This window comes from Equus caballus, chromosome 20 (genome assembly GCF_041296265.1).
Source record: "Equus caballus isolate H_3958 breed thoroughbred chromosome 20, TB-T2T, whole genome shotgun sequence".
NCBI classification, from domain to species: domain Eukaryota; kingdom Metazoa; phylum Chordata; class Mammalia; order Perissodactyla; family Equidae; genus Equus; species Equus caballus.
This window is the reverse complement of record NC_091703.1, coordinates 46,690,047-46,701,736: the sequence shown is the minus strand read 5'-3', so window position 1 is coordinate 46,701,736 and position 11,690 is coordinate 46,690,047. Positions and strand designations below refer to the sequence as shown.

The 11,690-nt window shown below is 37.6% G+C and overlaps 1 protein-coding gene across 1 annotated transcript in view; it reads right to left on the bottom strand.

Moving 5' to 3' along the window:
• Positions 1-579: 579 nt before the first annotated feature.
• CDC5L (cell division cycle 5 like) overlaps positions 580-11,690 on the bottom strand; it is a 50,159-nt gene continuing 39,048 nt past the window's right edge. Inside the window, 2 exon segments of the mRNA NM_001301220.1 lie at positions 580-2,817; positions 3,776-3,988. Coding sequence (NP_001288149.1) covers positions 2,713-2,817; positions 3,776-3,988 — 318 coding nt within the window. The 3' untranslated portion in view covers positions 580-2,712.

Here is an 11,690-nt window from a genome sequence, read left to right as displayed (position 1 = left end):
TTTATCAACTTTAATTTCTGTCCCAAAGTTACTGAGACTTGAACATACTTTCCAACACTGGCTGTTCCATTACCACTCAATGAAGCCTGTGAGAGAACATGATCAACGTGACTGTTCAGAGGCACCAAAATCGCTGTCAGACTGGTGCTGGGGAAGAGCCCTGGGCTTCACCGGGCGCTGAGGAAGGAGGACGGCATGTCTGTTTACCGGTTAAAGCCGCACTGCTGTGTGGCAGAATCACCAGCAGTTTACAAATGCACTGAGACTGTCAGTTGTGAAATGATGCCATTGTTGGCCATTTTTTAAGCTCTAAGTATGTACATTACTTCAAATTTTGAAAACCATGTGAGTCTTTATTAATATTATTAGATCAACTATTTTAAATCCATATAATTCAAGTCTACATAGGATGCAAGAAAACTGTAAATCTCTTTAAAAAAAAATTTTTTAGTTAATCTATGATCCCAGGAGTTCAAAGATGGTTTAATGCTGGAAAACCTATTAACATGTCATCAAGGAATCAAATGAAAAAGAAAAAAACTAAATGATCATCTTCACAGATATCCAAAAAGTATATGTGACAAAATTTCAGAGCCATTCCCAATTCAAATTCTTGAAAAACTAAAAATAGGTATTTCTAGATATCCTTTCTAAATAAAGAATATCTGACTCAAAACAGCCAACCTAAAGGTAAACACTGGATATTCACGTTACAATCGGAAACAAAACATGAGTGTCCACTATCATCACCATTTACCATTGTCCTCAACATTTCCGCCAACAAAACATGCAGCAAAAATAATTACAAGAAACATTATCATTATTCATAGATGATAAAGTATTTCCTAGAAAACCCATACGAAATTACTGAAAAAAGTACTAGAATTAAGTGACTAGATACTAGGAAAGTAGACATTTATGATCTGGTGAGACTACAGAATTATTGCAGCTCCAATCTTTCCACCTGTCTCCATCAAGACTGCCTCTATCCTAGTTTGACTCGATTTTATTTTTGCCTAGATTACTGAATCAGGCTCCCAAATTAACTCAGCCTGGTGAGACATCATACAGGATGGCCACAGGATGTTTCTAAAACAACTCTGATCATGTCATTCCTTTGCTTACAATCTTTTCACAGCCTCCCATCATAGGATAAGATTCAAATTCCTTACCACAGCCTTACATGGCCCTGTACAACCAGGCCTTATACAAATGCCATTCTTGACACTCTAGCCACACTGTCTTCCTTTCTGTTTCTCAAACACACCAAAGGGGCTTTGTGCTAGTTACTCACTCTGCCGACATGGCTCTTCCCTTGAATCTCCCAAGGATGGCTCCTTCCAAGACGCCAATCACATCTTATCCTAAATGCTACCTCCTCAGAGAGCTCTTTGATCATCCAACCTAAAGAAGCCACCCAGCCACTCTCTCTCATCACCATATTTTACTTCCTTCCATAGAATCTAAAGTTCATGATCTAATACTTTTCCCTGTATGTTTAGTATCTCCTCCCACTACCGTCACCTCCATGAGAGCAGGAACTTTGTCTTAATAACTGTTAATCACCAAGACTTAAATAAGTGCCTAACACATAAGAAGAGTCACCCAATAAACATGTGAATTTTACTTGTCTAGCATTCTCAATAGACTGGTAAGCTCCACAAAACAGGAACCATACCTATTTTATTGATTGTTCTATCTCCAGGACTCCAACACTGGGTATATAGTCAATAAAATCTGATAAATGAACCAATGAAGGAAGAAAACCTCTTCTTTCCTTCCTTAGTCTCCAGTAGTCTAAGACTGAGCAATCTTTTGGTGGGTCCAACACACTGTTGGCCCATACTGAACCTGTAGCCAATCAATACTGTCCTACATGACCTCATACGAATTGCTATAAAGTTAGATCTTCCCACCTTTACCCATTCCCCAAATTCTACACTCGTGTGATTGACTTCAGATAAACACAGAGTTTTAATAAAGTTTGACAGCCTTGTTGAAATTTATCTTTAAAATGCCTGTCAAAAAAATATTTACAAGAAAATAACAGGGCAAGAAAAATTAAATCTTTTGAGTCCTAATCCACAAACTGTCTAAGTAGCTGCGCAGAGAAGAAACCTTCCCTAAAGTTATACTGAAAAAGAAAAATGAGCTATGAAAAACTTAATCTATCTTGTCAGTGTACAGAGAAATGACCGTTCTATGCTAAAACGGTCAAAACTAACAAAGCCACAAAAGGATTGCCTCTTAAGGATTTAAGTTAAGATTCTGGATTGCCATTTTGATTACCCGAGAGTTACTCATTAAATATGACCCAGAGTACATATTTGCTGGTTTGTGGGCACTCTAAGTATCTAATTACTTCAAACAAAGGGCTACATTCTCAATTTTTTATATTTTGTTTTTATTCAAGAGTTTACTCACAGGCAGCATTTTAAAATCAGGCTTTTAAAATTAAAGGTCAAACTGAAAAAATTTTGCAAATATGACACTGCTAAAAGAATGATCACCTTAATAATTTAAACCCTAAAATGCCCTATGGAGTTAAAGTCTTTATACACAGAATGTGTGAGATCGATATCACTTAAAATAAACAACTGAAAAACCACAGATCGTGGGCAAATTTGTCAATGAAGATAAACATCAGTTTCAGCCTTCCAGAGTATGAAAACCAGCAATTAATTCATCTTGTGACAGAATATAATCTATGTTTCAGAATTTGGACTTTAAAGTCTCTTTCTCCAGCAGTAAATCAGCATATCTATGCTGAAGTTCCTTTTCTCTTTCCTGTTGTCGCTGAACATCTTCTTTTAGACACTTGAAAAAACAAAAAATATTAAATAATTATTTCATACGTAAGCACACTGAAAATTAAAAATATCTTATGGTACTTTATCATGTTACAAACAGCTTGAGTTAAGTCATGACTCTTAAGAGGTAAGTATTCCCAAAGAGCAACAAAAATAGCAACTACTTCTGCTATAAAACCAGCACAGTCATGCATCACTTAACAACAGGATACATTCTAAGAAATGGGTGGTTAGGGGGATTTTGTCATTGTGCAAACATCATAGAGTGTACTTAACACAAACCTATATGGGACAGCCAGCTACAAACCCAGGCTACATGGTACTAACCTTATGGGACCACCGTCATATATTCGGTCTGTCGTTGACCAAAACGTCGTTGTGTAGTGCATGACTGCATTGCAGCCATTCTCTGATTTGGTCATGACTACCATCTGATTGTAATCTCTGATGCTATCTCAAATAAACAAGCCATTATTGTCCTGTCAATGCCCATGAATGCACTTAAATAAGCCATGGCTGCTCTTTATCTGCATCACGTACACTCAGCAAATAAAGTTACACCAAATCTAGCCACAGGAATTTGATGCTTTTGAATGACTAGCTATATTCCCAGCATCCTAAGTTACAAAACAAAAAGACATTAGTTTAATGTATCTCTAAGAGCTATATGAATGGGATGCAATTAAGTTTCAGGGGGACAAATCACAAGGGTTATTTATTCTATTTCACAGTAAAGACAGAAAATCAGTAAAGGAAAAGCCTTTGCATCCACAACTGGCCTGGTCCACCCATCTACACAAAGGCCATTCTAGATGAGAAAGCCAAAGACTTTTGGGTCTCACTGAAAAAAGCCAGAAAGTATCAACTTCAGAAGACAGCCTGCGCAGAAAGGAAAAAAAAAGGAAAGTCCTGATAATTCTTTGCAGCTCTCTTTCTAAGCAACGCTGCCAGGCAAGAATTGTTACCTCTAGCCTCCGGGGAATAGCAGAGTCTTCATGTTTCTTGAGTTCTTCAAAAGTGCGTAACTCCAGGTAAGCCTGCTCAATTTGGTCCCACAAGTCATTCAACTGTTTCATGAGCCCCATAGCACGAGACTGGTAACCCCCAAGCAAAATTTTCATCTTCTTTTCCATCTTTGCAGCTCTCTTGGCTTCTGTCGTCATGTGACCCCTGTTTATCTAGGGGACAGGAGAGATCACATAAGCACACATGAGAAAAGCAGGCTAAGAAACAAGACTAAAAAGCTTCTACTGGTTCATCCACTGCCTCAAAGCCAAGTACATTCACATTCCTTAGACTTCAGCTACCGTAACACAAAATGAGGCTTAAGAAGGGTTTGTCCTGCACCTGAAGGGTTTTACAGGTTAGTCCTAAATAATCTAGTTATAACATCACCCATGAGTCAATCTCAAAGCAGGCTTGAATTTCACGTATGAAATTCTCTACTTCTGAAAATAACTGCTGTCACTAATCTTCACTGACTGTGGGACTGGCGGCGACTCATCTTCACCATCTATATTTCAAAAATGCACTTCTATGTCATACATCTAGCACATTTTTAATAACTGAATAATATCCAATTAATGTACCACAGTTGTGTACAAAACATAACCCCCCTCAAACTATAAAATTACGAGATTATTTTTATAACGTTATAATCCAAAATTTGGCATAAATCCCATAAAGAAAAGAGAAGATCACATTTGGCAACAAAAAAAATTTTTAATTTTGAGGAGTAAAGAGACAATATAAAATTAAAGGAAATGACAGTTTTCCTATTAAATACATATATAGAGCACAGCTGGGCTGCCTTCTCAGATCATTCTACAATCAGGGAAAATAATTAAAAATGCATAAACTCACAAAAGAACAGGAGAGGGACAATTAACAGAAGAAAGATTTCAACAAAATTCTGATGTGGCAAGGCAGAGAAAGCCCCAGCTTAGAGGGTCCAAAGAGAGGCAGATGAGAAGGAAGCAGGTGTGTAATGCAGAACCCTATTAGCATAACACCTTCTGCAGGTGTACATCCTACAGCCTACAATATAATCACTTCACAGTGATCTGCAAATGCTTGTTTTCAACATACAACACTACAATTGTGAGGTCAAAGCCTTAGGAATAATTAGTACATCTGTGTTAATTTCTTTGCGTCTGTCTGTTCTTCCTTTCTGCCTTCCTTCAACTCCTTCTCTCTTCCTCCTTCCCTCCCCCAAATGGATTCTATCAAGTGACTTCTATAAGCAATCAAAACTAAGTAGTTTCATGATAATGTATGCCCAAAGGATACTCTCTAATTCAGAATAATGCAACTGAGGACACTGTGTAACAAGGGAGACAGTATGACAATAGGTAAATACTTTTTTTCTCAGATACTAAATGTAGGAGTGGGGATAAATAAGCAGAAACAGTACCACAGGAAAACATTGTCAAATACGAAATAGTGATATAAAAACTGTACATAGAGTGTTTTAAAATACTTAGAAGCATATAATCACCAAAACAAATATATAACTTTCAAACATCCACTTCAATATATAACATCTGATTCAAAAACAAACATGTCAATCTCAATATTTTATGACTGGAATATATAAGAACATCAAAAAAGAAGGTGTTCCTCAAAAAAGAAAGTGCTCCTCAAAATATAAAGTATACTTCTACCGGAAAAGTAGTACTTCATACCTATCCATCTCCAGCTTAGTTTATTAAAAGTGACACAGATCTAAAATTAATTTAAATAAAGCTCTTTTAAAACCATTCATATCTTCAGCATTTTGTAAAAGTTTTCTTATTCCTCTCCAATTCATTTAAATAAATGTATGAATAAATAATGTCCTTTATAAAGGAGCCCTTTTCCTCTAACAGATAACAAATCAAGGTAAGTTCCATGGCAGCCATATTTCCTCTAACCGTCAGGAAGTACGAGGGGGAAGTCCGCACAGTATAGTGCGGAGTGAGTCACTCTTTCTACCCAGCTCTGCCACCCAGGTGTTCTGAGTTGACACAAGTTATTTAACCTCTGTGTCTCCATTTCTCCATCAATAAAATGGCAGTCACTGCAAAAAGTCATTATGAAGCTCAAATAAGATAATGTACGTAAAACCCTTAGCTGCCCAGTGACTGGCATAGAGTAAGCAGTCGACAAATGTTAGCTCTGACTACAATTATTTTATAGGTAGTAAGAGTTTAACCATTTTGCTCTCCTAATAGGCCAAGACACTAAGGACAAGGCTTTAAAACCTTCTTTAAAATCCCAACTTCATGGGGCCGGACCCATGGCGGAGTGGTTAAGTTCATGCACTCTGTTTGGGTGTCCCAGGGTTTCACCGGTTCAGATCCCAGGCATGGACATAGTGCCGCTCATAAGGCCATGCTGAGGCAGTGTCCCACAAAGCACAACCAGAAGGACCTACAACTAGAATATACAACTATGCACTGGGGGGCTTTGGGGAGAAGAAGGGAAAAAAAAAAAGATTGGCAACAGTTGTTAGCTCAGGTGACAATCTTTAGAAAAGGAAAAAAAAAATCCCAACTTTAATAAAAAATGGTGCAGACCCCCTCCCTGGAAATAAAGCAAGGAAAAGTTGCTGTCCCTTCTTTGAAGCAAGCGGTCACCCCTGACAGTCACCACATCAAGTAACATGTCCTGGAGCATGTCTTTCAAGCCAGTGGTTTTCAACCTCAGCTAAACTTTAGGATTACCTGTAGAGTTTTTTTTTTTTAAAAGATTTTATTTTTCCTTTTTCTCCCCAAAGCCCCCCAGTACATAGTTGTATATTCTTCGTTGTGGGTCCTAGTTGTGGCATGTGGGACGCTGCCTCAGCGTGGTTTGATGAGCAGTGCCATGTCCGCGCCCAGGATTCGAACCGACGAAACACTGGGCCGCCTGCAGCGGAGCGCGCGAACTTAACCACTCGGCCACGGGGCCAGCCCCCCTGTAGAGTTTTTAAAATCTACCAGTGCCAGCACCCTAAACCCAGAGACTCTTATTTATTTATTTATTTATTTACTTACTTGTGAGGAAGATTGGCCCTGAGCTAATATCTGTGCCAGTCTTCCTCTACTTTGTTTGTGGGATGCCTCCACAGCATGGCTCATGAGTGGAGCAGGTCCATACCCGGGATCCGAACCCAGGAACCCCAAGCCACGGAAACAGAGCGCATGGAACTTGAACCACTCAGCCTTGGGGCCAGCCGCAGAGACCCTTATTTAAATGGTCTCAGATCTTTTTATTTTAAAGCCTCCAGATGATTCTAACAGGCAATCAGGATAGAGAATCCTGCTTCAGCCACCCTTGTTACAGAAGCTAGATGTCAGGTGTTCTCTCTTAACTAGACCAATACCAAAAGCCTTCATTCCCAATAAGTGAACAACTAAATCCATGAATTGCATCAAGTTCCCTTACTATAATTCAGCATGTTCTAAGAATATCAAGATTAAATACTTTAATCACATGTGAATTCAAATATACATTCCAAAAACCTTAACAGCACAGAAATTCAAATTAATACACAGAGTGCTTTTTTTAAATTAGTCATACAAATTATCATTTGCATTGGTTAAGATAATTCAATTAGCTATACACTGCACTCCATGGATATTCAATTTCCACTCTGGTGCATCACCATAGTACTTACACTCAGTAAGTGTTTAATTAGTCATCAAGGTACATTTAGTACGACCAGTACCTTGTATCTGGAAATTACCTCACCTCACACAGTTGAGTCATTTATTATTCCCAAACCACCAAAGATTTTAAAACTGCAAAGTTGCTAGCTTCCATTTAATGTCAACAAATTTATTTAATTTAGCTCAAGCTTTATAAAAGTTTCCTGGCTCAGGGCCAGCCTCATGGCCAAGTGGTTACAGTTCCACCGCAGTTCAGCAGCCAGGGGTTTGCTGGTTCGGATCCCAGGTGCGGACCTACTCCACTCATTAGCCATGCTGTGAAGGCATCCCACATACAAAATAGAGGAAGACTGGTATGGATGTTAGCTCACGGCTAATCTTTTTCACCAAAAAAAAGAAAGAAAAGTTTTCTGGCTCAAATATTGTGCTAAAATTCCAAGCAAATATGGAGATAATTATACAAAAAAATTTAAGTCCAGGAAAAAATTATTCAAATAAATATATAAAGATAGTATAAAAGTATAGAGCAGAAATGGAATACAGCTTTTAATATTCAATTTTAGCTTAGTTATCTTCCATGTGCCATCTGATCATTAAAATGGAAAGGAAGATACCTGCATATGCTGTAAATGCTCAACCTATGACTGCAGAATATACTTTAGGAGGAAAAAAACTAACCCATAATGTCTGGCCTTTTTCTAGCCAATAAATCTCAAGCACGAAATACACATGCATACAGGGGACAGGATTATCTTAAATCAGCCCCAACAACCCTTCTCCACACTCATATACACACGGAAACAACATTAAAGTCCAACAGAGTACAAAACCTTATTGTTTAAAATACAAAGAATCAGGAAGACTCTGATTTAACCAGACTCATATTCCTAAGCCCTTAAAAAACACACACACAATTAAGCATTAGCAACTGCCCTGAAGGACAACTTATTTTAAACAGTATTGGCTTACAGAGCTTGCACTGCATCTTATAGCTGACTTACCAAGAGTTGTCCCAAAAGCTGCTTTCCAAGTCTTTGCATTCATAGCTGATTTACCAAAAGTTCTCAAAAATGTTTTTTCAAATCCTTACCTGCACTTAGAGATACACCTGAAAGTCATCTTAAAACACCTAACAAAGTCAGCAGTAGAGCTGGAATTAAATACCTCACTCACTTGTCAGCAGACAAGCCCCCCAAATGTGGTTCTAGTGGAAGTTTGTGCTTCAACTACACATCAGCACAAAATTTCTAATATTCTTAAATAAAGTTCACCCTAAGTATTAGGTATTTAGAGTAGGACAATATTTGATATAATTAAAGCTGACTACATCCAAAATGAAAGAGTAAAATTCAATTCAAAAGAGGAGATAAATGAGAATACATCTACATATAAATGTGTAGGGAGAGCAAGTGACAAATTTCATGCATCGTAATTCTGTTTTATGATGTCTGGAATTTGCTTCAAAATAATGGGGAAAGGAGAATAACAGATGAAACAAGAGTGGCTATGAGTTGATGACTGTCATAGCTGGGTGATACATGAGAACTCATTACACCAGTCTGCTTTCGGGTATATCTGAAAATTCCCATAATAAAAGATTTTCTAAAATTTAAATTTAGTATCTACTCTACAGGTTAATTACTTTAAGACCATACACCACAAACCATGAAACATCAATAAAATGAAATATAATGGAGACATTAAAATTTTAATATAATTTACAAGTATGTCAACTATTTAAATATACCAAAACATATATAAGAAATGTTAAGTTAAAATCCACAATTACATAAAATCCATTTACACTAACCAAAATCTGAGCTTTAAGTTTCACTCCTTCTCCTAAAATAGATCCATGTCTCAAATTTCAGACATTCATCAAAATTTATAGAATAAAAGTTTAGCCACCTCGTTGTTTAAGGTGAAGTTACTTTTGATACCTCCTAGTATCAAACCAAGTTTAATCCAATTTAGATAACACTAAGGGTGATAGATACCTAAGACACATGGGAGAGAATTCCCTTTCACTAAAACTTGCTACAGTCATGCGTCCCTTAATGATGGGGACACATGCTGAGAAAGGCGTCATTAAGCGATTCTGTCGTTGTGCAAACATCATATAGTACAGCCTACTACGCATCTACACTATATGGTACTAATCTTATGGGACCACTGCCTATTATGGAGTCCGGTTCACCACTGACAAAACGCTGTTATGTGGTACATGACTGTATTTTCTAGACACACAGTACTCTCATTTAATCTTACATTATGTCAAACTCTCACTTCCATGAGATAAAAAGTATCATCCACCCAAATTTTACAGGTAAAGGAATTTGAGACCCAAAGAAGTTGAGTAATTTGCCCTAGGCAACCCAGCCACTAAGTGATGAGGCTACGCAGTTGTGTCCTACGTGAAAGTCCAAAACATTAGGCCACACCACTAATAAAGCAAATGTCCTGCCTGCCTCAGCCCCTGAAACGCAAACATGCCTGAAGACATTCAAGCTGAGGCACTAAATGGCTTAATGCCACCAGACAGTTTCCTGAAAAACAAATTACTCCAGACACATGCAAACACAAGATCTTAATTAACAGATGGGCCCATCATTCTTTCCCTGATTTGGACATTAACCTGTAAGTACCCACTTATAAGAATTTTATTTGACACTTAAGAAAAACTTTTACTTTCTCCAGCTTTTAATTTTAAATTCCTAATTCTTTTATTCTTAACCAGCTATAAAACTATGGGAAAACAAACATCTCAGAAAAATTTTACAGGGAAAAAAGATTATTTAACAACTTTTTAAGAAGCTGAGCAGGGGCCGGCCCCGTGGCCGAGTGGTTAAGTTCGTGCACTCCACTTCGGCGGCCCAGGGTTTCGATGGTTTGGATCCTGGACACGGACATGGCACCGCTCATCAGGGCATGCTGAGGCGGCGTCCCACATGCCACAACTAGAAGGACCCACAACTAAAAATACACAACTCTGTACTGGGGGGCTTTGGGAGAAAAAGGAAAAATAAAACCTTTAAAAAAAAAAAAAAGAAGCTGAGCAGAATATAACTAGTGCAATTATTTGGAGATTTCACCAAAGCTAATCTTTGCCACAGACTTTGAACGAGAGCAAGTGATCAAGTTTCTTTTTTTTTAAATAATACTTCTTATACTATTAAATGAACAAAGTAGTATATGATGATCCCAATTTAGTTTTAAATACCTTCCTCCTTTCATTCACAGAGGTATGTATGTTTATATATACATTAATCTTTTTCTATTATATTTAATCTTATTTTTATATATATATATATATATATACATACATACACACACACACACACACACACACACACACACACACACACACTCCCCCCAAATTTTTAGGTGATTATGTCTGGATGGGTAGGCTTTTTTTCTTCATTTTTTTAATTTCTTTTAAAATTTTCTACAAAGTACAGGTATTATTTTTAGAAAAACGCCTACAAATGTTATTTTTTAAACGCATAGAAGAGAAACTGTCTAAAAAAGACTGGCCAGAGACCAATGGAAAACTGATGGTTCCCAGGAGATGAATCAGTGGAACCATAAGTGTTTCCTCGGGTCATTACAAAAGGGGGCTGTATGGGACTTATAAAAGTGTAATTGTTACTTTCAAACTCACTAAGTTTGTTAAGGTTACTAAGCTTAAGTAATTCCAAAATAAACACATTATCCTTGGGTCTCCAATACTGTCTTCAGTTAAAGTCTGTTACAGTGAGGTTCAGAAACATTAAGAGCATCCCTCACTGAAACTCTTGCTTGGGGGCCCAGAACATAACCTTATACCACTGGAAAAACAGGTTTAAGGACACCCAAAATAAACAGAGAGTTGACAGCAGCTCCACTTCCTAGGCCACCATTCAGCAATAAGATCCTATATTAGTACAGATGTGGTTCAACCACCAAAATGTTTGCAAACAAGAGTCCACGAGTGACTCTCCTGTACTCTCCACACTCCTCACTAGCATTCAGTTTTATTGGTGAACCTTCTCTATACTGATGAGATGCAGGTAGAAGTAGGTGATTACTGTCAGCATCTAACCAGACTTAGCAAACATCAGACTGCATCCCTGCAAAGGAAGCTAAGCAGTAAGGCAAAACCTTACTACAAACCTCTCCCAGAAAAGTAACGTACCAATAAAGCCATACCGAGAGCACTTTACATTGGCATAAGTTAGGAAATGAAACACAGAAACTGCACGAAAACAGT